We start from the raw sequence: 26,387 nt of genomic DNA on the forward strand, positions 1-26,387 counted from the left end.
ATCTTAGTTTGACTACACCCCCTAACACTGTGTTTGGATAAGGAAATTTAAGATTATTAAGCAATTTCAAACTAACGGAAATAGAACTGGCGAAATATTATTTTTTAGAATTTGTGAATTTTCTTGTTTGGCTAACCTAAAATAGCAATAAAATTTGAATACATAATTTTTTATTCTTAAACTCTCACTCATAAAAATGACACCTATTTATATGAAATTTAAACTTAAGAATTGGAGGTCCCAAATTCCAAGATCTTTTTTCACGCGGAAATCCAAAATTTCTATATTTATGAATCTAAATAAAGGAAGTAATGCATTTCAATTTATAAATTCTAATTTTTTGGTCAAAATTTCAAATTTATTTCTCTCATTTAAACATACATAGTGTAAGTTATTGGCGAGTGTGGTATTTCTAAAAGAAATGTGGGGTACTAGTTAGAATTTTCTATTTACAAGCTCCAAACTCTATTTTTCAAGGATAATGCTAGGGGGATTAAATTTGTAAACTTTATGATGCATCATTTAATTTATAAAAGCTTAATAATTTAATTATCAACTTCTATATCATTTAATTTATAAAATTATATATATAAATTTAATCTTTCTATATCATTTATCAAAGCTTAATAATTTAATTATCAACTTCTATATCATTTAATTTATAAAATTATATATATAAATTTAATCTTTCTAACATTATTCTTTATATTTCGAAAAAAAAAAAAAGACCCTGAACTCTAAAAAAAAAAACCATCGGAAAGGCGCGGTAAGGACCCAAACGACCACGTCGAACAGAAATGGGGAAGAAGAAGAGAGCCGAATCAGAAGCAGAAGCACAACCAGAAGATAACAAAGTCGACATTGCCAATGGAGATTCTCATAAGAAAGAGAAGAAGAAGAAGCACAAAGTCGACGGGGCCGCCGTGATACGCACCGTGAGCGTCGCCGTCCCCGGTTCAATCATCGATAACACTCAATCCCTCGAACTCGCCACCAGAGTATATTTTCTCTCCGTCCAAACGGATATTTGCTTTCTGTTTATCGTTTCACTTCCTCTTCAATTTGCTAATTAATTAATTTTATTTATTGCTAAATATTTCTCAGTTGGCCAGTCAGATTGCTCGTGCTGCGACGATTTTCCGAATCGACGAGGTTTTAATTTTTAAACTTGTTTATTTGAACTATGATTACCAAAATTAGAGGTTTAGGCTCTGTTTGGATTGCTTCGATAAGGGCTAAAAGCGCTTCTTGACAGCCATAAGTGCTTCTGTCTGCGTTTGGCAGAAAAGTTTAGAAGTGCTTATGGCTCAGAGAACGATTTCTGGAGAAGTGCCTACGAAAATGCTTCTTCAGGAAGCACTTCCAAGCTGGAAAAGCACTTGGATTGTAAGCAAAAATTTTATCTTGTTTATAAATGAAAGCACTTTTAGCGAAAGCGCTCGCGACATTAGTGGTTTCTATAGAAGCAATCCCAAAAGGTCCCTTAGTTATATCAGTTGATGTTTAAATAAGCATATTAGTCTATTTTGTTGTTGATTATTGTGTAAACAGGTGGTGATATTTGACAATAAGAGTGAGTCTGGCTCATTGCCAGAAGCTGATTCGGATGAGAATGAAAGTGGTGCTGCTTTTCTTGTACGAATTTTGAGGTACCTTGAGACACCTCAGTATTTGAGAAAAGCTCTGTTTCCGAAACACAACAGCTTAAGATATGTGGTGAGTTCTTCGATTATGCATCATATGTTGTTTTTGTTTATTATCAGCTTGTATTCTCGACTTACATTGGTTTGACAGGGTATGTTGCCCCCGCTTGATGCTCCGCACCATCTGCGAAAACATGAATGGGGTCTGTTTCGGGAAGGTAATATATTGAAATAATGCTTCTTCTAAAATACAAAAACTTGTCTGATACTTGCTTAAAAGATGACAATGTTCAAGATATTGAACAAGAACCAACATGATAAATGAAATGGTCCAGACTTCGGATGTACATGGGATGATGGGATTGTGCTACTTAGTTTTGTTTGGTTGTTTGTTCTTTCTGTTTAGATCTATGACCAAATAACTTTGAGAGCTTGCGTTATAGGTTTCACACTGAAAGAAAGACCTCCCAACCTTGTGGGAACACTAGTTGATGTGGGCTTGAGTAAGGTACTCTCTCACATTCTAGTTGTACTGCAACTTGATAGTTTCTTCCTCGCCTTTCCCTCCCGACTTAACCATTAGTTAATTTAATGGTGGAATATGCAGAATGTCATTGTTGATCAAGTACTTGATCCTGGAACCAGAGTTACTGTGGCTATGGGGGCAAGTTGGAACTTGGATGCTGGTAATGATTTTGTCCTGAATTTTTTTTGGGCCTTTCCTATTCTCTCTGTCGTCCATTAGTGGAGGCTTTTGCTGTTGACTATGAATCTTATGTGGGTATTGGCCTTTTCTATTGCATTGATCTAGATATCTCACGGCAGGTTGTCTCATCCTCGAAGCCTAGGGAAGAAGCAGGAACGTATTGGGGGTACAAAGTGCGCTATGCTTCCAATATTACTTCAGTAATGAATGAATGCCCATACAAGGTATTCATGCATTGACTCTCTCTCTCTCAGCCCCCTTCCCTTAAATACATGATTTCTTGTTAACCTTTCAGATATGGCGTTTCTTTACCAACTTCTGTTATTCAATCACAGGGAGGCTATGATCATTCAATTGGTACATCAGAGCACGGTCAGATTATTAATTCCTCTGATCTCACTATACCTACCTTCAGGTACTTTTCTCTGAACGTACTAACCATTAATAACATTTTTTTTCCTTAGATGCTCTGCATTTCGCATTATCTGGGTAGCTGGTCTTTAGCCACTGAAGGCAATTGTTGTTCTTTGTATGTTGTAATTTGATAGATGCCTACTGTAGTTTGTATTCATTGACTAGATTGCTTAGTTATTGGGCAGGATCTGGTTTTACCTGCTATGGAATTTCAGCCTCTTTCAATCTGTTAACCTCTTTCTAGATGCACATTCTTTTAGGGATATGGAGAAAAATAACATGATACTCCTTCCATTTCTTTTCTATAGGTACTTCAATTGTTAACTTACGTGGGTTCTTTAGTTTTCTGGTTAAGTAAGTTCGCCTGGCGGGCCTTCTCAGAGATTGGCCTGAGGGCAACCGTTTCATCTCTATTACAATATTCTATCTGTAAAGTTGCATTAAAGTTATTAAACAGAAAATGAAAATTGTACAAGCGTTTTTTCAGTCAATATTTTTTTATTCGAATAGATGACTGTATTCAGTTGTGTTAAAGCATCATGGGTATTTGAATTTTTTTTATAATCAGTTTTTTGCAACATATCAGAATTCCTTTGATTTTTATTTTTAGACACTTCATATCTTCGTAGTATTACTTCTTCCAACTATATTACAATTTTTTTTTAGCATGAGGCAAATGTGAAATTAAGAGGTCGCACTTGGTGCGATGGCAAGTGCCTTCGCCCATGAGCGGTAGGTCTCGGGTTCGAGACTTGGGAGCAGCCTCTCCATAAATGGGGGTAAGGCTAGCCGACATTCACCTCTCCCAGACCCTGCGTAAAGCGGGAGCCTTGTGCACTGGGTACGACCTTTATGAGGCAAATGTGAAATTAGATACTTGTTAATTGACTGAATGAATATTTTGGTAGGCATCTATTGATTGCTTTTGGTGGACTTGCTGGATTGGAAGAGAGCGTTGAAGAGGACGCTAACTTAAAGGTACGGTTCCTAGGGCTTTAGTGTGATACTGTGAATTGATCAGGGCCTTGGTTTTACAACTTAAAGTAGATATTGAGTAGTAAAAAACAAACTACTCCGTACATCTGAGCAATCTAAAAAATTTGTTAGGACAGAAAACAGCCCCTTATGGACTTGTGAACATCTTTATGATCTTGGAAACGCTTGCATGAGGCAAAACATCTAGTAGCTAACTTAACTGAAAGTAAAAATATAGAAAGGAAGCAGTGATTGAATTCTGTTTTTATTGGATCTTTTTTAAGGCAAAGAATGTGCGAGAGGTATTTGATTTGTATTTGAACACATGCCCGCATCAAGGGAGTCGAACAATTCGAACAGAGGTACTTATGGTGTACTCTTTGCTCTTCTGCTTATGGATGAAAAGTTCTTACTGAAAATACTGCGGTACTATTTTGAATTTTCATGAGCAGGAAGCCATTCTCATATCACTTCAGTATTTCCAAGAACCAATCAGCCGAGCATTGAAGAGAACTCATTGAAGGACATTAAAAATTCCCACAGTTGTCAAGATCACAGGGAACCTGAAATCAAGTCACGATTCTTCCGCATCGTAACTTGGCTTGTAAAATTATCCTCTTCTTTTTTGTTCATTTGTTTTTTCGCAACTAGTCCACAAGCTCAACCTTAAGCTGCGCGATTAAGCGGACAATTTGTGATCTGAATTAAGCTGATAGGTTGGAAGGAAAGTATGGTCAGAAGCTTCATTGATGTTGAGCATCATTGATGTTGTAGTCCGGGTTAGTATTGAAGAGCTTTTGTATTGGCGCTTCGAGTGGATGGATCGAGCGCAGCTAGTGAATTTCGGAGCATTAACTCATTGTTTTCTTGTTGTAAACGTGTGAGATTTTTTTTTTGGGAGCTGAAATGGTTACATCATCTTACAATTTGTTCATCATTTTATTGATGAAATCATTGTCCTTAAAAATATTTATCAGAAGTTTTAGTTAACTTTGATGTGTTGTCGCCATCTTATTGGAATCTAAGAAAGCCAATAACCAGCAGATGATGTTTTACTGCAGTGGCGGAAAACAATTATGTTTATGCATCTTGTGTAGGTTCGATCTTTCTCCCCTTTACAACTAACAATTTAACGCACTCATGCTATCGTTTGCTAAAAAAAGAAACCAATAACCAAATATGGATTTCAAGTGTTGTTAATAATACGATATTTTGAAAATAAAATTACTCTAATTCGAATTTTTTTTAATTTTTAATTTATTTTTTATGTCAATAGGGTATTTGAACTTGGGTGTGAAAAATGGGACAGTGTGTTTGTCATAACCAAACCTAACTCACATCTACCAAAATGGAATAGGTGATTTGGCTTATTAGTTTTGGATGTGAAAATGCAAAATATTAATAGTTATTGTTGAATAAAAACCGAAAACTAAATCGATCAATTTGATTGGTTATAATTTCAAAAATGGTGGTGCTATCCACACATCACTTTTTACTTTTTAAACACACCTTATTAATTTATGTTATTTTATCATCTTAAATTCATTCGATTAGATGACAGAAATTGAAAATGGTATCTGAAAGGTAAAAAGAGTGTATGGATAGCATCATATTTTGAAAAATAATCATTATCAAGATAGTCAATTTGGTTAACGGTAAAGTGCATATGAAACCAAAAGAGATCCGTACACACCCTATGCAAACAAAGAAAATTGACTAAGCTCTAAAAGGTCGATTTTGCCACTCCGTTTCATGATTTAAACGCCTTGTCCTTGATTGAAATGTATAGCAAACTACGCAACTTCAATTATCAAAATTAAATCTACAAGTTCGTAAGTGAAAAAAAAACCTTAAAATAAAAGTCAGTTGGAAACAAATTACATTACCCAAAAAATCCTTTGGAATCAAAAAGACCTCAAAGAAAGACTTTGTAATTTCTCATTTAATAAAAAAGGGACTTTTAGATCTAGGTCCAAAAACATAGATGATTTTTAGGAATGAGTCCAGTTATCTAATTACATGTTTTTATTTCTTTTATATTTTTGTCTAAAAATATTAAAATCAATTAAAATCTTCCAATATTATGCATTTTCCAACTCCAAAAAATATAATTAATATCTTATAACAAAAAAAACTAATATACTAACATAAATTTATCTGTAAAACATTCTACCCTAACTCAAGTAACAAATATATGAATGAATATTATACCTATAAGTAAGATATGAAACCTAACTAAAAGGTAAAAAAACATAGATACCTACCAACAAGACACATTAATCTTAGTTGATTATAAAAAATCTATCATATAGGTAGATGAATTAATTAACCTGTGATATAGGTTGATTATAAAAATTAAAAATAAAATCTATAAATGAGGTTTAAAGCAGGAGGAAAAACAAAAAAGAACAAAAAATAAATAAAAAGAAATAATAAAAGAGATAATTAGGAAGAAATTTGATTTTTATAATAAATCTTATCATTTAAGAGCTAATTATTGATAATAAAAATAATTAAATTTAAAGAATTGGACTTATTTTAATAAATTAGACTATTCCTACTATTGGCTAAAAAAATTAGACTTATATCAAGTTTCTCTATAAAAAAACACAAAAAAAAGTAGCAAAGGGCACAACCGGTATAACCGTCCCTATTTCTCATCCGCCCAGGGGCATTTCCGTCAAACAACAAAAAATAGAGCCGTGTTTGGCATGAATACAAGTACAAGAATTCGGTCGTAATTTTTCCAATAAAACCCAAAAGAGAAAAAAGACAGCGACAAAACCCACCCGAACGCCGAAACGAAGACAACAACCCAAGTAATCCGATAAACAGAGAGAGAGAGGGGACAAGAGAGAGAGAGAGAGAGAGAGAGAGAGAGCGTGTGATATTTGTAAAGCAACATCTCACAGATAAAAATTCCTCCCCAACAATAATTCATTTCAAAAAAAGACCGTTTGAAATCAGATCGTATTTGGGAGGGGGTCTGTGCGTTCTTTCTCTCCCGCCAAGGTCCCCCATGGCCGAGCTGGACAGCAGCAGCGCCAGCCTCGACCACGTCCACAAAACCAAGTCCCTGATCTGCGCCCTCAACCTCCTCTCCCGCAACCTCCCCCTCCCTCCCGACCTATTCGACGTCGTTTCCTCCATCTATGAATGCGCCCCGGATGCCCCTCTCGACGGTGACGAGGGTTTGGTACGGTTTCTTCCCACTCCCTTTTGGTTTTTCGAAATTTTGGGTTTTGGGGTTTTGGTTCTTGGGTTCTTGCCAATTTGGCGTCTTGGGTTGGTTTTTTGTGTGAATTGGCGGTTTGGGTTCGTTTCGATTTCAGGGTTTGGTTGAAGGTTGTGAAATATGAGATTTTGGAGGAAAAAGTTTCGACCTTTATGTGTTAACTCAATTTAAATTGTTCACTGGAAGAGTAAGGGTTTTTTTTTTTTTTTTTTTTTTTTTTTTGCAGCTTCTTGTTGTTTATCTTTTTGCTTCGTTGATTCGAAATTTATTAACTATATGTAATGCTTGCAGGATGGCCCTCATAGTTCTGCTTCAGGAGAGGATTTGTTAGCAGGCCTTGGAGATGCACTGTTGGAACAACGTCAAAATTTCACCTCGGGTGCTTCATTAATAGAATCGAAGCAAAAACGTTATGAAAGCCACATTCAGCATCGGTTAACCGAACTTGAAGGTGACTAGCTTTTACAATTTCATGAGAACTAATCACCTGGTGTTTTACATTCCTTTGCTCATTTGCCATTCCTGCTAGACTTTATGAATGATATTTATTCAGCATCTAATAGCACTTTCGTATGTTTGGTAGAGCGGTGATATAATGTTTTATAAATAGGCTCCTAGTTGTTGTATGTAGAAATTTCTGCACATTCAACTATGTCCAAACAATGTGAAGGAAAGAACGAACAAAAGAAGAAGGAAAAGCTAAATATTTTTTATGATTGATCTGGTTGGCTTCTGTCCTCTCACCTACATTTTAAAGTTGATGTGAAGGTTACGGATTTGATTATAATGTGACCTCTGGGCCTCACCTCCTTTGCTGAAGAGGGGCAAGGTCAGGTTAGACTAGGTCTTTGGTCTGCAATTTTTCCTGCAAAAGAACCATAGTGGTCATATGTTCATATCTTAACCTGCATTGCACTCAATTCGAAGACGTCATCGTTTTTGCACCTTTGGGCCATGTTTTAACCAGTAATGTACTTAATTCAATGATCAGCTAGAAATTATTACTTCAACCCTATGAGTAGTGTTCTAAATTGCTTTTCGAGTCTCATTAGTGTTTTTATGTACAATTATTGTCTAGCCTTACTTACTACTGATTTTGAATCAGAATTACCTTCAAGTAGAGGAGAGGACCTGCAGACAAAGTGCTTGCTCGAACTCTATGGGCTAAAGGTAAACTTGATGTACTGAAATTGTTTTGAAATTTCCATTTCAGAAAGACACTTTCTGTTTTTGCCTGTGAGTCGAAAACTTTTATGTACTTGTTAGCATCTTCCATTTTCCTAAAATATACAACGGAAAAAGTTATTATTGTGATTGTTATTGAGAATGTTATGTTTTATATTTTCTGGTACCGATGGATGACATGCATATGTCCTTGTTGGCAAGGACTTCTATTCTAGCAGCTTGCAGAATTGCAAAAGAAGGTTCGCTCTGAAGTGAATTCAGAATACTCACTCCGTATGCATTGTGAGCATCCTGACAAAACATTGTTTGACTGGGGCATGATGCGGTTGCGTCGTCCACTCTATGGTGTTGGAGATGCTTTTGCCATGGAGGCTGATGATCAGTTCAGGAAGAAACGAGATGCTGAGGTTCTATCCTAATACATGCTTTACTTATTTGAAATGGTCACACTTAGATGGGGATAATGAAATCTGGGTATTTAGAGTAACATAGAATTGACAGAATGGATTGGCAGTCTTTGATTGATTGTATTTGGCTGGTAATTTTAACACTCCTCTTTTAGTCTTAGGCACTCTGCCTGCGAATGCAGAAGAAATTGTTAAGTATTCAGTTTGGCGTGCATATGGCGATAAGAGAAGTGCCAAAATTGCTGTCCTTGTTTTTTTTTCAGGCTACCTTCTTTTGGTGTTAATAACAAGTAAACGTGAGGTTTAATTTTGTTGACAAGAAAGCTATAAAATATCCGGGGCATTTCATAATTTTTTACATGTTCTTAAGAGAGAGACTAATAATCAGTAGGATGATCTAAGTGAATACATGTTAAGTGCATCAGTGCATCCTGAAAGCTGCTGATACAGTAACATACCTTTGATGCAGCGCCTCTCAAGGTTAGAAGAGGAGGAGAAGAACAATATCGAGACTAGGAAAAGAAAATTCTTTACAGAAATACTTAATGCTGTTCGTGAATACCAATTGCAAATTCAGGCTTCTATGAAACGTCGGAAACAGAGGAATGATCATGTCCTGGTATGCTTTTTTGTCTTTTCATAATTATTACTGTTTTCTCTTCACCTGTAATGTCTCGGTTTAAATGTATTGGGATATATAGAAACAGAAAGCTTCCTCTATAAGTTTTCCAATTGTATTGAATGAATAAATCAGTTACACATGTGAATATATATAGCCTTAGCTGCCTTAGGCTAGTTACAAGAATACCCTCAACTACCTTAACTAATTACAGTTACTAACAGAACTAATTACATTTAGCTTGAACAAACTATTTAACAGTAACTATATTGGATGACTTGTCATTCTCCCTAATACACCCCCTCAAGCTAAAGGAGGAATCAGAGAGGATTCCAGTTGGAAGCTTGGAACACAGGAGAATCTGCTTTTAGACAAAGATTTGGTGTGGAGATCAGCTAATTGGTCTTCACTATAAACATATTGGACTTTGATGAGATTTGCTAGTACCAACTTCTGGATGTAGTGATAGTCAATCTCAACATGCTTGGTTTAAGCATGAAAAATAGGATTAGATGCTAAAGAGATTGCTGAGATATTATCACACCATAGTGTAGGCAGTGTAGGTAGAGGGAAATGAAGATCTTTGAGAATTTTGCAGACCCAAGTGAGTTCTGCAGCAGTATGTGCTAAAGAATGATATTCAGCTTTTGTAGAGGAACGAGCAACAATGCTTTGTTTCTTTGCACTCCAATTGATGAGATTAGAGCCAAGAAATACACAATATCCACTGGTGGACCGCCTATCAAATGTGCAGCCAGCCCAATCAGCATCAGGGTATGCTGAAAGATTGATAGGACCTTTAGTGAACCATAAACCATGGGAAATAGAACCTCTAAGGACCCTTTTTGCTGCTTGAAGATGTTGTTCTCTTGGACCATGAGAGGCAACAAGTAATGTTCGAGCTGTCTCAACAAAATGTCTGTGCTTTTTCTCTGCACAGCATTTTGTTCAGGAGTATGTGGACAACTAAACTGATGTAATATACCATGTGCACTAAGAAATGAAGCAAGAGAATGACTAGTGAATTCACCGCCTGAATCTGAACGCAGAATTTTGATTTTATTTCCACTGAAGTTTTCTACATAGTTTTTGAAAGTAACAAATGTAGAAAATACATCGGACTTAGACTTCAATGGAAAAAACCAACTATTTTTGCTAAAGTCGTCAATAAGTAGGTAATACTTGAAACCACTATTAGATGTGACAGAGGCAGGTCCCCATAGATCACAATGCAGAAGTTGGAGACTTTGAGTTGTTGATGAAGAAGCCAATCCAAAAGGATGCTTGTGGTTCTTAGCAAGTGCACAATCTGAGCAGAAAAAATCAACAATCTTCTTGCCTTGCAGTGCAAGATTATTGGTAGATATGACCCTTCTAAAAATTGAGGAGGATGTCCCAAGTGCTTGTGCCATACTGTGACAGGAGCTTTGATGCTGAGAAAAGTTGAAGGTGGAGAAGTATGAGAACTGGTGGAACCTTGTAGGGGATAGAAACCATCCCTAATAGGTCCTTGCAAAAGCATCTTCCTCGAAATGCTATCCTTAACAGTGGATCCATAAGGGTCAAGAGTCAATTAACAGTTATTATCCTTAAGAAATTGATAAGCAGACAAGAGATTATGTTTCATGAAAGGAACATGTAAAACATTTCTCAGCTTAAAGGAATTATGAGGAGTGTGTAGAGATGATGAACCAATATTATAGATAGATAATCCTTTACCTTCTCCAATGTACACTTTGTCATCTCCAGTGTAGGGAGTAGGAGAAGAAATATTGGCTACATCATTGGTGATGTGGGAAGTGGTGCCAGAATCAATTAACCAAGGTTGAGAGGGTTTGGCTGAATGATGCACACACATAGTAGCAAGTTTGGCTGGAGGAATTCGATCACAGATGTCTGGGTTCATACAATCAAAGCAGTCAATTGCCTCATGACTGGTAGAACTACAAATCTGACAAGGAACTTTGAAAGTGGAAGAACCTTGGTAATTGCAAGAGCCTTGATAATTTCAATTTCCACGATTGTTGGTGAAAGTACCACGATTAATATGAAAATTGCGATTGCTGCGATTTGAGGAGAAATTACCTCGAGGTGGCTTACCATGATTTGAGTTAAACCGAGATGCTGAGTGAAGTGGTTGGTTCTGAGCAGCAAAAGCAGGAGTAGGAAGCAGGGGAGGCTGAGATTGCACTGAGAAGGCTTGAAAGGGCTTAGTTGCAGAGGATGAAATAACAGTCTTGTGGCGAGCCATAGATAACTCTTTGGTGAGTAAGAGACCATGGAGTTCATCAAGGGATGTAGAGGATAACCGTAGCATGATGGAATCAATAAGGGACTTGAATTCATCAGGCAATCCATGTAGTGTGGCAGCAATTAGGTCACGATCGAACATTGAAGCACCAACAACTTGCAAGGAATCAGCAATTTCCTTGATTTGTTGAAGATACTCAGGGATGGACTGTGATCCTTTCTGAATTGATTGAAGTAGCGATCACAATTGGTGAATGTGAGCCTCAGAAACTCCACCAAAGTGCTGTTCAAGCTTCACCCAGAGCTCACAAGAAGAGGAAGCCCCAACCGTGAACGGAATGATCTCTTCTGATTGGGTAGAATTAAGCCAGATCAAAAGATTTTGCTCCTTTTCATACCAATCCTCGAAGGCAGGGTTCATCGAGCGATCAGGCAAGAATGGTGAAGGACAAATCTCAGTGCCATCAATGATACCAAGAAGTTTGTATTGCCTGAAAATTGGAGCAAACAATGTTCGCCATGGCAAATAGTTGGGTCTTTTCCACTTGATCGGCACCATAATGCCGATGTTGTGAATCGTAAGAGAGGTATACGAATTCAGAGGACTTGGATTAGAAGAGGAATTAGGGTTTTGGACCGAAGGGGAGATGATCGGAGAAGATGATCTAGTTGGTGGCGATTCAAATTGAGCAGCCATATCTTGCAGAGATCAAGCTTCAAGAGAGATTGGAGACGAAAAATTGAAGAATCAGAGAGAAGAAAGCAAGAATCAATCAAGAATCGATCGATTTGACGAGCGGAAGAGAAGGTCGGTGCTGTGAAGCAAAATGGCAAGATACCATATAGAAACAGAAAGCTTCCTCTGTAAGTTTTCCAATTGTATTGAATGAATAAATCAGTTACACAGTTGTGAATATATATAGCCTTAGTTGCCTTAGGCTAGTTACAAGAATACCCTCAACTACCTTAACTAACTACAGTTACTAACAGAACTAATCACATTAGCTTTAACAAACTATTTAACAGTAACAATATTGGATGACCTGTCATTCTCCCTAATAGGATAAACTCATCAAAGATGTTCATACTTAGTTTTGGAAGAGACCTAGGAACAGTCCTTATCACTTAACACAATCTTGATCTCCTACTCAGTGATGAGCACAATATCCATGCTCACCATTAGATTGAAATCCGGCAACTGATAATTGAATCCGGATAAAGTACTTTTGTTTTTTGAATGTATGTTAGCTGTTGGATAGCTCACAAGCATAAATTTTCATGCTCCCCAAAGAGTAGGTGATGATGACTGTACACACTCACACTCACACTCACACACACACACAAACACACGCACACACACCCATATTATATGTATACATCTGTATCAGAGATGCTTTAAATGGGGATCTCGTAAGCAAAAGGGATCACATGTAAGCCCAACTTCATCAAAACAGCAGTCTTTTAAATCTTCTTTACATCCTGAAGACAGGACTTGTTATATTAAGGGCCTGAACTAATACAAAATATGTTGGAATGGAATAAGGTGATTGCTATTCTTACTACATATTAATGGTGAAAGAGTCCTTTTATCATTATCTTATTTTGACAGAGTTGGCATGGAAAGCAAAGACAACGAGCTACACGGGCTGAGAAATTGAGGTTCCAAGCCTTAAAGGCTGATGATCAGGAAGCATACATGAGAATGGTTAAGGAGAGCAAGAATGAAAGGCTAACAATGCTTCTTGAAGAAACAAATAAACTCCTCGTTAATTTGGGAGCTGCTGTTCAACGGCAGAAAGATTCTAAACATTTAGAGGGTACTGAAGAAATGAAAGACTCTGAAGGTGATTTGACTGACTTGGAAGAAGATGTGGAGCTCATTGATTCTGATTGTAATGATGACAGTAGTGACTTGCTTAAAGGTCAGCGGCAATATAACTCAGCCATCCATTCTATTCAGGAACAGGTAAAAGATAAAGTGTTATTCTATGCCATTATAGTTTTCTTTTTTCTTTTTCACTCCATTGTTTATATTCCACTGTTGTACAATTTGACCTTTATAATTTATTTGTTTTAACTACTTTCTTGAATGGTATTGGTATCAGACCTTGACAGCTTTAATTTGGGCTTCCTAGGTCTTAGCATAAAATTAAGACACAAATCACTCATGTGGAAGTTCTTTTTGTGAACTTTATGGATTTATGAAAGCTCGTGTTAATCAAATGAGCAACATGGCTTGAGTTACTTAATCTATAAGACAGGCACATGCTTTCTTTGTCTTAAGGATATTGAATTGAGCCTTCTTTGGGAATTTCCTTGGCCTTCGACATGCTTTCATTATTAGTTTCTTGGCTATTATATTGTATGTGGGTGGGTTATGCGTATGAATTAACTAGTATAAGGGGTGGTCCATTTGCCTCATTTTCCGTGTGATCTATTTGAAAGCTTTTTAAAAGTTCTATTTGTGACAATGTTGGAATTGCTGAGTGCTTTGGAGTAGAGAATTTACTAATAATTAAATTCAACAGGTGACTGAGCAACCCTCCATGCTTCAAGGTGGAGAATTAAGGCCTTACCAGGTTGAGGGCCTACAATGGATGGTTTCCTTGTTCAATAACAATTTAAATGGTATTTTGGCTGACGAGATGGGTTTGGGTAAAACCATACAAACTATATCGTTGATTGCATATCTCATTGAAAACAAGGGTGTTACTGGACCCCACTTGATAGTGGCACCGAAGGCCGTACTACCAAATTGGGTTAATGAATTTGCAACATGGGCTCCTAGGTATGTTTACAGGGTCTTTAAACAGTGATCTCTCTGTCTGTGTCTGTGTCTGTGTGTGTGTATATATAAAGATATGATATATACCTACCTACATTTATGATAACATGAAAGAAGAATTATGACGGATCATTTATGTATTTTCTTCTTGACCAGTATTGCTGCCGTTCTTTATGACGGACGTCAAGATGAAAGGAAGGCAATGAAAGAAGAATTATCAGGGGAAGGAAAATTTAATGTGTTGATCACACATTATGACCTTATTATGAGGGATAAACAATTTTTGAAAAAAATCAACTGGTACTACCTGATCGTTGATGAAGGGCATAGATTGAAGAATCACGAGTGTGCTCTTGCACAAACACTTGCAGGGTACGTGCTACATGCCAATAGAGGCCTATTTTCTTTTGATGCTTTATATAAGTCTATGTTTCTTCTTTCAATTTTTAGTTTTTTACCAATTCAGTAGGGCTATATATTAACCTTGTTACTAACACTTGCTTCGATGCTTCATTTTATGCTTTTGCTTTCCAAGTGGTGGTCATCTTGTCCACTCCTTGAGTAGTTTAATAGTTTATGGCAATAAAAAAAATTTCTTTGAAAAAAAAAGGATTTATTTATTTTCTGTTTTTGGATGGGCAGAAAGCTGCTGTTTAGCTATTTATATCCTAATCTGATAATTCACAAAAGCTGTTTATTTCCTACCTCTGGGTGAACAAACTTTAAAGATGAAAAGAAAAACTTTGTCCCGTTTTTTCTTCTTTCCGAATATTTTTAACTTGGGCGTTTTCTGAGAGCTCGTACTTTTGCCCATACCTAAAAAAATCTTCTTAACTTTGTGGGAATGCTGCTTTGTAATAATACATTTGTGGTTAAGGTTAAAGGTTGGTTGTAAAATTGGACTGAGATCATCAATGTACTTCCAAAGAAACAAAGAAAGAAACAAGTTTTTCTTGCAACAACAACAACAACAAAGCCTTTTCCCACTAAGTGGGGTCAGCAAACAAGTTTTTCTTGCTGATCACGTAAAAATCTAAAATGTATCTGACTGCAGCCAGAGCATTCCTAAACTTATCTAAATTGGTGGTTGCTCTCTGTTGTGTCATCATATGATTTTAATGAACAAATCTAATAATACCAATGTGATTTTTCTCTGAGGGTGTGGCCTAGTTTTTTGTCCCCACTTCGTAGGCTCCCTATACTCATGAAATGTGAACTGAGACTGTTTACTTTGCAAAGGGCTTTCTCTGTTCAGGTAAAAGAAAGTCTCGGTCTTATATTTGAAGTTTGAACAAAGTCTTGGTATACTGATTTGATGCAAGTTTGAACTAAGTCTTGGTCCTATAGGTTCAATAGTGTTTTGAGTTTTTATGAAGATTAAATGCAAGTTATTGCCTCCATTAGCAAATACATAAATGACTTATGTTCCATAAATTTAACGATCGATTATCCTTTGGGTTCTTGAAAGGTATTTTGGTTACTGTCTGCTGGTTTCTCTTTTTCGTACTTTTTGTTTTTTATAATATGACGGGTTCTTTAATTGAAATTTTTACCTTTACACAGTTACGATATGCAACGTAGACTTCTGTTGACTGGTACCCCAATACAGAATAGCTTGCAGGAGTTGTGGTCCCTGCTTAATTTCCTTCTCCCACACATTTTTAATTCAGTTCAGAATTTTGAGGACTGGTTTAATGCACCTTTCGCGGATCGGGGCAGTATTTCTCTTACCGATGAAGAACAGCTATTGATCATTCGCCGTCTACATCATGTGGGTCTTTGCTCCCAGTTTCTGTTTATTTTGGTTTTGTGGACTTTTTTTTTTCTAAAAACAATTGAAACATTTCTTTATGTTGTAGGTTATACGGCCCTTCATACTGAGGAGGAAAAAAGATGAGGTGGAGAAGTTCCTTCCTGGAAAAACTCAAGTCATACTGAAATGTGACATGTCAGCATGGCAGAAAGTATACTATCAACAAGTTACGGATGTGGGCAGAGTTGGGCTCGATAATGGTTTGTAGCTTTGTTGGAAATCCTCTACATTAATGTTAATGCGTTTCACCATTCTTCTTACCTGAATCTAAGTTGAAACATTGTGACAGTTAACGTCCTTGAAAAGCAGTCTAAAATTGCAATGATTATTTATTTTGTCATAATTTACTGATAAGAACTTGTGTTTAGGTTCTGGAAAATCAAAGAGCTTGCAGAACCTGACAATGCAACTCAGGAAGTGTTGTAACCACCCATACCTTTTTGTGGGAGATTATAACATGTGGCGCAAGGAGGAGATCATCAGGGCATCGGGAAAGTTTGAATTACTTGATCGTCTACTCCCAAAACTCTACAAAGCGGGGCACAGAATCCTGCTTTTCTCACAAATGACTCGTCTCATGGATATTCTTGAAATTTATATGCAACTTCACGACTTTAAGTATCTTCGACTGGATGGTTCAACAAAAACTGAGGAAAGAGGGACTCTGCTTAAGAAATTTAACGCTCCAGACTCTCCTTATTTCATGTTTCTCTTGAGCACTCGTGCTGGAGGCCTTGGTTTGAACTTACAAACGGCAGATACGGTAATAATTTTCGACAGTGATTGGAATCCCCAGATGGACCAACAGGCAGAGGATAGGGCCCATCGTATAGGTCAAAAGAAAGAAGTTAGGGTATTTGTGTTGGTTAGTGTTGGATCGATTGAAGAAGTAATTTTAGAGCGTGCTAAACAGAAGATGGGCATAGATGCCAAGGTCATCCAGGCTGGACTGTTTAATACAACTTCCACAGGTTGGTTGTACTTCAATTTCATGCAATTTTCTCTGTTATGATGTCAACCTTCTAGCAAGAAAGAACTAGGTTTTATTGACTGCTTCAATACGTTGCCTGCACATGCTTTCTACACATGCATCACGTTCATACAAATGTAGTTTCATAATACACATGCATGTTGTTCCAAAGTCAGAACCACTGCACTGAGTCGCAACTATTATCGATCTTGAGCTTGCTGTTGAACCCCGCATAACTACAAGGTCAAAACTGTTTTTCTTTTTCCACTCACAGTAATGCAACACATCTGCATCAGAAATTGAATGGAAGGGATGTCTTGCACCTTGCACGGTTAAGATAAACACATTCTCTTTATTTTGTGCTCCACTATGGCTGTATTCTGACAAAAGACATACCTTGTGTTTGCAGCGCAGGACAGAAGAGAGATGTTGGAAGAAATCATGCGCAAGGGTACAAGATCGCTTGGGGCAGATGTGCCAAGTGAGCGAGAAATCAACCGCCTTGCTGCCAGATCAGAAGAGGAGTTCTGGCTGTTTGAGAAAATGGACGAGGATAGAAGGCGAAAAGAGAACTACAGATCTCGCCTTATGGAAGACCATGAGGTTCCTGAGTGGGCATATTCAACACCTGATAAGCAAATTGCTACGAAAGGCTTTGACAGTGGCAATATCACAGGAAAGCGCAGGAGAAAGGCGGTACAGTCTTATTCTGATGGCCTTAGTGATTTACAGTGGATGAAAGCTGTGGAAAATGGAGCAGACATATCGAAGCTTTCAGGCAGAGTAAAAAAGAGAAATCACGCGCAATCAGATGGCGTTGTATTAGTTAGTGGTAATGCAGGAACAGAGGAAAAAGTTACAAAATTGATTCCAAATGTTCCATTGGTGAGAGAGGGAGATAGTGAAGATACCTACGTGTTGACACCAGCCTCGAAGAGACACAAGTCTGAAGGGCCTAAAATAGAGAAACAGGAAAGTCACGCAGCTGGAGGAAGTAGTTTGAATGGGCCTATCTTGACGTTCAAGATACATCGGAAGAAGAGATCAAGCTATGTTAACCCAAGTTCATCCTCTGATGGCAGAGGGCAAAATGCCAATGTCAGAGGAAATGGATGGGCTTAATCGAATTGGCTCAGCTACTTACCTGAGCATGATTGTAGTTGCTGTCTTGTACATGGTCTTGCGCATTGACCAGCTCGCAGCTGCTCGGTTTACGCAAATGCTTCACGACTTTGTAGACTGATCTGGTCATGGGTGACACTGACTTAACCACCATACATTCTGGTTCTTGTAAGAAGTTTAGCACTTGGAGCAGCAGCGTGAACTTTATGAGCTCGGAATTATCGATAGCACATTCCGATCTCTTTGTCAGGCTCAGTAGGATAATGTATCAAAGAAGAATTATGGTAGGAAAATGTATAAATTGATAATCTTTTGGTTTACAATTAATTAGAGATTGCATCTGTAAAGTTTAAAGTTTACATGACTGCTTTTGAAAGCGTTAAAAGCGATTTTTGAGAATAGAAAACGCTTATGATGGCTTTTGGCTGATGAAGTTAAAAATGCTTATAGGCCACGAGTACCATACACTTACCACGTATCTGTACCATCTCTCTAGTAGAAATGATGATACAAAAAGTAACATTTTTTTATAGGTCATAGGAACCTTCTTTGAAAATCAAACGCCTCTTCAAGAACCGAGTTCAAGTGTTTATACAAGCACTTTCATAAAAATTTCAACGTGTTTGTAATAAAAGCACTTTGAGCAAAGCACTGAAGATAAAAAGGGCTTCCTATAACAGTAGTGCTAAACGAGCGAACAATCCTGCTAGCAATAAATGGCATGCGTTTAGAGCAACAACCCGCAGACACAATGTGGGAAAGAACAACTGTAAGAGTAAAGCATCAAGGCTGTGTTCCACTTCCATGAGTAAAGCCTCTTAGAGAAAAGAACAAAGCCTTTTCACTCATGGAACAAAGCCAAATCAGAATCATCAAATCACGTCATTTAACAGTAGTAATATCACATATTTCGTTCTAACGTCCCCCTAGGTAGACATCCGATAAAATTGGAACGTTATATTCTGTTCTAACACCAGCAGCAATGCTTTGCTGCATCTCATAAAATAATATCCAGAATAACCCTCATACATAGCAACATCAGAAATCAACTAGAGCCACATCTATCACAAAAAACAGGAACTAACAATGATTAACTGACTACATGCAGATAAAAGAAGCAATTTAAACCCAATTCTACTAACACCCGTCATCACACAGCTCTAAGAAACAGCTGGTGCCAACTGATGCATAATAAGATTCAATAGTCTTCCTAAAAGCTGCAAATACCCTCATCAGTAATTGATGTTAAAGAGGGTATTAACTCTGCGGAACCTAATCAGGAAAGAGAAAAACACCTAGACATACGAGAGGACCTCTATTCCTCTTGGCCAACTTCAAGGTTTTTCAGTTTTGATTCCAATTCATCCTCATTGCCTTCGCCCTCTCCAGATTCTTTGTCGTCATCTTCATCTTCATCATCGTCATCTTCTCCTTCAGGGTCATTCTCATCCAAAGATCCAAGCACGTTGGGAGATTTCTTGAAAGCATCCTTCAGCTCATCAATGCCCTCATCAGAAATGAAATTTGCATTGATGTTGAGCAACTTAAAACCGGGCTTCTGAACCACAGCCTGCGCCAAAGCACGAGCCCCTGCTCTTCTGATTTGGTTGGTGTTGAAATCAACTTCCTGCAACTCCGCATGGCCCTCCAACACCTTGCTGATCTGAATAGTGCCTTCATCCTTAAGGCTGTTCTCACCTAAATTCAGCTTGGCCAGATGTGGTTTGGCTGCTATACAAGCTGCTATAGCAGGAGCAGCTTTAGCTGTTATGTCGTTTCCAGCAATGTCAAGGACTTCAAGTGCAGGAGCTGATTCCTTGAGAACATTGGCAATTGCAACTGCACCCTCATCTTCTAGGTTCAAGTAACTAAGGTAAATCTCTGTCAAATTGTCATGCTTGGAAAGAGCTTTACTCAATGCAACTCCACCTTCTACACCAAACATGTTGTCCCGCAAGTCCAGCTTTTCCAAATGGGTACAAGTCCCAAGTGCTTCAGATAAGGCAACTCCTCCCTCAGAGCCAACCCTCGTGGAGGAGCAACGGAAATTGTTCAATAGGGGAGAACGCTTGACAACCTCAGCAATAGCAATTGCCCCTTCATCTCCTGTCATATTATTATGAAAATGGAGGACTCTAAGCTTCTCTGTGGAAGGAATCAACTCACAAACTGCTCGAGCAGCTTCTTCTGAAATGCCATCATTCATCAAATAGAGTTCCTCCAAGTAACTTTGTGATTTCAGGAGTGCCCCAAAAGCCCGAACACCTTTCTCACCCAAGGCATTGTTGGAGAGATTCAAATACTTCAAAACACTACCTTCTAAGGCAGCGGCAAATATATTCATGACTTCAAGAGCTTCTGCCTCCGGTCTTCCTGCTATAAAATCTGAAAGGTCAACTTCTTTCAACTGGTTCTTAAGAGAAACCAATATGGGCTCAGCAACACGGGCTGCTCCGAGACCAAAGCTTCTATTGCTGAAGCATATTTTGGTGTAAGTGTTCCCTGGCACCTTCAGTGACTTCAAAAGCTCCTCAGCTTCCTCAGCCTCTATAAAAGCCCGTTGGGCCTTCGATATATCAAACAAGGTCTCAGTGGGAGTGGTACCAGATGTCACTTTTCCATCCTCCTTGCTTCTAGGTCCTTTTTTGAGAACTTCAAGCAGGAGCTTACTGCATTCCCGGGCATAAAGCTGCACTGCAGAACTGCCATCCCCATCAGGTTCATTTTCATAGTTTTGATCTGCAGTAGCAAAAGCGACATCCTCAATTCGTTTTGCATTTTCCTCAGCCTCTTCCTTACTCAGACAGCCATACTTCTCAGTGAAAAGGGATTTAGAGCTAAGATTGTTTATCATCCGCTCCACAAGCACTTTCCTTGTATTTTGGCTAGGAGGCCACAGTTTAATTGAAAATGGACGGCGTTCTGAATTCAGAGTTGTGGCATCCATTGCAACAAAACCTACAATTGCAGGCTGCGGTTATGTAAATGACACTCATAAACACTAAAATGAAAAGATAAGCAACCTACTTATGACATACATATAAAGTTCCAAGATATTAAATGATAACCATCAAGAATTTTTCAAATGAATGTTTCAGGATATGAGAGATAAAACTCCTATAATATCAGAAACAACATCCTTTACACAACATAATTCTTGACAACAGAAAAAAAAAAAATTAAGTTAATAAATGCAGATGATAATTATTGACCTAAAAACTGCAAAAGAAACTCGGAATTTAGAAAATAACAATGATGCAATGGAACTTCTCTTCCTCTTCACGGGAGGGGAAAATTTGTAATGCAAACAAAACTAAAGCACACAATTAAAACATTCTTAACTATTATCATGCAACTCACTTCATTTTTAACTTTTAACCAATTTTATCCCATATATATAGATTCCCCATATGTTATGTTGCCCTGTAATAAGCATTACCAATCAAGTTTCTTCACTTTCCCACCTCCCTTTTCCCCCTTTCTAGCAATCAGAGGGTATAGAGGACATTTCACTCAGACCAAAACAAGAGGAAATTTCACAGTTCCATTTGGTAAAAGGTACTGTTAACAAATGCAAATGATAGATTGAAGCAGTGACTTTTCTGCTTCTTATAATCTAAAACATTGAAAACATTATCATACAATTAAAGAATCACCATACGGAAAATTTCCCTTCCATTATTTCGGATAACTTTTCACCCTATAACACTCAAGTCCAATCTCCATCTAGAAGGGTCATAAAAAATTGAAACCGGTCAATACGGCACACTCACAACAGATGTACTCCCTCTCATAAAAACCAAAGAGAGAACCTCACTGGGCTGCTCAATTATCCAATTATCATACTAGATCCAAAAGTTTACAGCCCTGCAGTCCCCGGCCACGGGATTGATTCGCCTGCAGACCATGTCATTCATTCTCTCTTTTCTCATCTCCAACGCACACTCGTATATATTAAGACCAAAAAAAAAAAAGAAAAAAAAAATCATATCTATAATTTTGGCTATAGCTGATGGATCCAACAATCTCATTGAACCAACCCCATTCTCCAAAACTAAACATAAAAGTTAAAACTGTCAAATAACCAATGTCATGAACTTATTCATTGGATAAATGTCAAGGTACCAAAGAAGTAGCAATAAAAACCCACAAAGATTCAAACTTCCGCAGTAAATATAATCTGCAACTAAAATAAAATTAATCAACTAGAAATCAAATATAAACCCAAATGAATCTGAACCCTCCAAGCAAAACAAAAAACAACCCAGAACAGATAATCAGTCAAAGAAAACGAAATGGGGTTTAGTGGCTTCAAAAATTTCAAATTAAAGCCAGATTATCAAGCACAAAACGTTGCCCTAAAACCGGAAAAGTAGGTAAAACCGAAGCAAAAGTTGAAGAGAAAGAGATGGGTACCTTGCTTTTTCTCTCCCGCTTTTTGGGTACTTTGGGATTTTCTGAGATTCAAACGGAGCTCTGAAATGGAAGAAAGCAAGAGAGGGAAAAGAGAGTGGAGGGAAAAACTGAAAATTAAGGGCCAAATATGTAGGGGAACATTGTGTCAATTATCATGTGCGTTTCCGGCCGCCACTTTTGATGTTTGGAAAGCAAGATAGCAAAGTGACATATGCGGATAGGGTTTGGTTCCCAAACTGAATCAGACTAGTACCCTTTGGCAATTTCCTTTTTCTTTTGTAAGTCGCAAAAATGAGAGTTTGTTGCAATGTTCTTCCCCCTTTCTTCATGCTTTTAAAGAAAAAATGTAAATACGTTTGGAAATACATGTATAAAATATTTACTATAAATATTTTAAAATTCGAAATACTATTGAATTGGCGGTCAATGAGTACAAGTCATTTGAATTTTAAAAAAGCGAGCGCTTATCTTTTCAACAGTAATGTCTTCTATACCAGTGCAGGAGAAAGTTAGACGGTTAGATTTTCATTTCAACGGTAACATTGAAAGAGTTTTTCTATATATACGTAACAACTGCCAAAGAACGGTCAGCGAGGTATTTACAATGACAAACCAAATTTTACAAGGAAACACATGAAAAATTAGATAAATCAATCACTAGAAACAAAATTGAATTTTTTTAAAAAGAAAACGCATACGGCAGCAGCTCCAAACCCAACCCAACCCATTCTTACCCGTTCCACCTATATTAGTGGCCTCCCATGGCCATGCTCACCCACCCTTCCCTCTCTATCTCTAGGTTGCAACCATATTGAGTTAGCGTGACAAGCCTGTAGAGTGCGAGTTAAAATAAGATATCGTGTGCTTTGGGGCAAGCACACAATATTGACGTAAGATGTTGATTTTTGTGTGGTACAAGAAAAGCTCGCTTATACGAGTGTTGGGAGTCGCAGGTAATAAAAGTAGTAGCTTTTCCAACTACATCTCATAAAAAGCTTTGTTTATAAAGCAATAAATGAATCTATACAAATACGTATTACACGACTCCAAGTGGGTTAGTTTTCTCCAGGAAGGGGCTTAGAAACAAGGACCACACATTGATAACGATGAGTTGAAAACAGTTAAAATGTTAAACTCGTGGGACTATCCGTTAGGTGCATTTGTTGCCAACTTTTCTAAAGTTCTTGAGAAACAAAAGGAACAAGGGGAGCAATTGAAAGAGATTTATAGATTACAACATAAGCCACTCAACTGCCTTAAGACACAAAGTACCCTTCTTTTAGTTTCACTGAGCTTTGGAAGCACCAAAAGGAGTAGGGTTCTCCTATTTGAACGGTTACAGCTAAGCCCTGCAATGATGCAAAGAAGCATTCAAGAGGTGGTTGATAACAAGGTTTCGAAAGAGGTTACGATCTTTGGTAGGTTTTGGTAGATGGACTAGTCCCTGGAAATGCTGCTTTTACTCACTATGTTTGGATGAAGAAATTTAAGATTACTAAATAATTTTAAAATGACGGAAATTGAAATGACAAGATTTTATTTTCAAGAATTTGTAAATTTTCTTGTTTGGTTAATCTAAAAGAACAATGAAATTAAATACTGAATTTGTTATTTTTAAACTCTAAATCATAGAAATTGGGAAATGACACCTATTTACATGGAATTTGAACTTGAAATTGGAGGTCCCAAATTCCAAGTCTTTTTTCCATACGGAAATTCTAAATTTCTATGTTTATGAATCCAAACAAGGGAATTGGTGCATGTTAATTTATAAATTCTGACTTTTACCAAAATTCCAAGTTTATTTCCCTCATCCAAACATAGTGTAAATTCATGATATCTGGGTTTTGTAACTTGTGTCCCAACTCCTGCACATCACAATTGCAAAGAACCGTGTCCTAGATAATTATACGTGTCAGGAGGTAATCAATTAGGTGTGCAAGAAACGAAAGCGAAGGGGGCTTGAGGGTTTACGGGATTTCAGTGATCTAAGGAACAAGGGTATGATCGAGAAGGGATATCGTCCAAATGAGTACACGTACACAGCAATGCAACGATGCGAGGACGCGTTTACAAGCGACCGAAAGTTGTCGTTGAATCGGTTAAATAAAGCTTCTCTTATATGGTCTCCAAAACATATGCCTGACAAGCTGATAACTAGTTTAATTTTTGGGCATTGTTTGCAGTGGGTGAAATGCATTTCATGTTTTGGCAAGGCCGTCATCGGCATTGTTACATGAGCGATGACATGAATGCGCCGTTCCCTCTTCATCCTTTATGCACAGAAAACAGTTGCTAACAGGTTGATTGAGTTCTGTTATTCAAGTAAAGGGGAAACGATTGCGATGCTCTCTCTACCCGACATCCCAGTAGACGAGTTATTCACAGAGGCACAGCACAGTGGCCAGTTGGTTATATTCTTTGGGTGGAGGTGTTTGGGCGGGTTGGGGTTGGAACAAGGTTTGGGGAGATGGTGGGGGAGAGGTATGGGAGGTTGCGCAGGACAAGGGGGATGAGCTGGGCAACTCTGGGTTCCAACTTTCTGATGGGTCAAAAACACCAGTTGAAATTTGATCAAACGGCCAAAACCCAAATAAATAATGAGATAGGCAAATTTGCTAGACAATTATATAAGAGAAGAATGGTGCTTGTACAAGTAGTGTGGTCATAAGATTTCTGTGCAGGAGATTAAATATTGCTAACGATTACTTAACAGGGCTGAACTTAGATATTTGATCAAGATTTCCCAGAAATTTCTAAAGAACTTCGTTAGGCACATGAAAATGAAATCATCAGACAATGGCACTTCGTTATTGAAGGCAATTAAACGATATAGGCACTAGCAGATGCAAAAATTAGCATTTGGAAAACTGAGCAAGAAACCTCGGCCAATTAAAGCAAAGGTTAGAAGGATAGTAGAAGCTGGATATACCATCTGCGGCAATAAAACCCAAGACCAGGGTTTGAACATTACAATAAGCAAATGCATTTCCAATTTTCTCTAGGGCAAAGATCAAATGAAAATCATACCCAATGGACCCTAACCTTAAATACTCCAACTAGGGGTGCAACTTGGGTTGGGCCAATCCAAACCCGCCAATGTCCAACCCGACTTTAAACCCGAACAAGCGGATTTCTTTTAGTTATAACCTGCCCGAACCCAACCCAATTTCAACCCGTTCATTGATTGGGTTGAGTTGGGTTGATCATTTGCCGTCCATCCCCAACCCAACCTAACCCGACTAACCTAACCCAATCTAACCAAATTGTAACCTATATCAATTAATGCTCATACTACACCCCAAGTGTGCCAAGTCCAAAAACCAATGCCCTTTCTAATAACTTTTTAATACATTACCCTTTATAATTTACTAAAGCTTTTAGGGAATAAGAGACTTTGATTAGTCAGCCCATATTCGTAGTCTCTAAATCCTTAAACTTTATAGTAGATTGATTTATGAAATTAGAGTTAACTAGCTTTGATGCTACTTGGTTTAATTTTTTTAGGAATTCTTGGAAACAAAGTTGTTAAAAGATTAAACTTAAAAAAGTTGGGCAACCCAAACTCAACCCAAGTAAACCCTAATCCAAATAAACCCGAATGAAACCTAACCCGAACCCGAGCCCGAATTGTAAAAGTTGGGTTAGGATTGGGTTGACCTTCCAACCCACCCAAATTGCACCCCTAACTCCAACCACCCTAAACATGTTTGGTTCATGTTTTCCCGATTCGAGAAATACGGCATCCTGTTCCAAGTTTGGTTCCATAAAATTACAACTTCAATTGTAACTTCATAACAACGAATAAGCTAATTAGGTTCACTAAACCTAAGCAATAAAAGGATGC

At 37.7% G+C, this 26,387-nt stretch overlaps 3 protein-coding genes across 8 annotated transcripts; 2 read left to right on the plus strand and 1 right to left on the minus strand.

Annotated features, from left to right (window-relative positions):
* Window positions 1-696: 696 nt before the first annotated feature.
* On the plus strand, window positions 697-4,728 carry LOC103445900 (uncharacterized). 2 transcript variants are annotated; one of them, XM_008384953.4, is made up of 11 exons: window positions 697-998; window positions 1,105-1,152; window positions 1,552-1,716; window positions 1,795-1,861; window positions 2,087-2,151; window positions 2,251-2,329; window positions 2,455-2,573; window positions 2,685-2,764; window positions 3,672-3,741; window positions 4,023-4,100; window positions 4,191-4,728. In XM_008384953.4, exons 1-11 carry the CDS (start codon window positions 798-800, stop codon window positions 4,257-4,259), a joined length of 1,041 nt encoding a protein of 346 aa, XP_008383175.3. In that variant the 5' UTR covers window positions 697-797; the 3' UTR covers window positions 4,260-4,728. The 2 variants fall into 2 exon arrangements, 1 of the variants encoding a protein (XP_008383175.3); XR_011577185.1 differs by having other exon boundaries at window positions 721-998; window positions 2,685-3,435; window positions 3,621-3,741.
* Window positions 4,729-6,493: 1,765 nt separating this feature from the next.
* LOC103445899 (probable ATP-dependent DNA helicase CHR12) lies at window positions 6,494-18,500 on the plus strand. Of its 4 annotated transcripts, none has more exons than XM_008384952.4 (12): window positions 6,494-6,934; window positions 7,265-7,424; window positions 8,079-8,143; window positions 8,377-8,565; window positions 9,035-9,184; window positions 13,044-13,400; window positions 13,963-14,222; window positions 14,376-14,591; window positions 15,783-15,990; window positions 16,079-16,232; window positions 16,401-17,003; window positions 17,412-18,500. In XM_008384952.4, exons 1-12 carry the CDS (start codon window positions 6,758-6,760, stop codon window positions 18,122-18,124), a joined length of 3,252 nt encoding a protein of 1,083 aa, XP_008383174.3. In that variant the 5' UTR covers window positions 6,494-6,757; the 3' UTR covers window positions 18,125-18,500. The 4 variants fall into 4 exon arrangements, with proteins under 4 accessions (XP_008383174.3, XP_070671054.1, XP_017190699.3 ...); XM_070814953.1 differs by having other exon boundaries at window positions 17,417-18,500; XM_017335210.3 differs by having other exon boundaries at window positions 6,555-6,934; window positions 8,374-8,565.
* A 532-nt stretch (window positions 18,501-19,032) lies between these two features.
* LOC103445898 (RAN GTPase-activating protein 2-like) lies at window positions 19,033-22,846 on the minus strand. Of its 2 annotated transcripts, none has more exons than XM_008384950.4 (2): window positions 22,541-22,846; window positions 19,033-21,082 (listed from the first exon to the last, which is right to left on the minus strand). In XM_008384950.4, exon 2 carries the CDS (start codon window positions 21,069-21,071, stop codon window positions 19,440-19,442), a length of 1,632 nt encoding a protein of 543 aa, XP_008383172.3. In that variant the 5' UTR covers window positions 21,072-21,082; window positions 22,541-22,846; the 3' UTR covers window positions 19,033-19,439. The 2 variants fall into 2 exon arrangements, with proteins under 2 accessions (XP_008383172.3, XP_008383173.3); XM_008384951.4 differs by having other exon boundaries at window positions 19,033-21,095.
* Between the last annotated feature and the right edge of the window lie 3,541 nt (window positions 22,847-26,387).

The sequence above is a fragment of the Malus domestica genome, chromosome 16, assembly GCF_042453785.1.
Source record: "Malus domestica chromosome 16, GDT2T_hap1".
In the NCBI taxonomy this organism is placed as follows: Eukaryota; Viridiplantae; Streptophyta; class Magnoliopsida; order Rosales; family Rosaceae; genus Malus; species Malus domestica.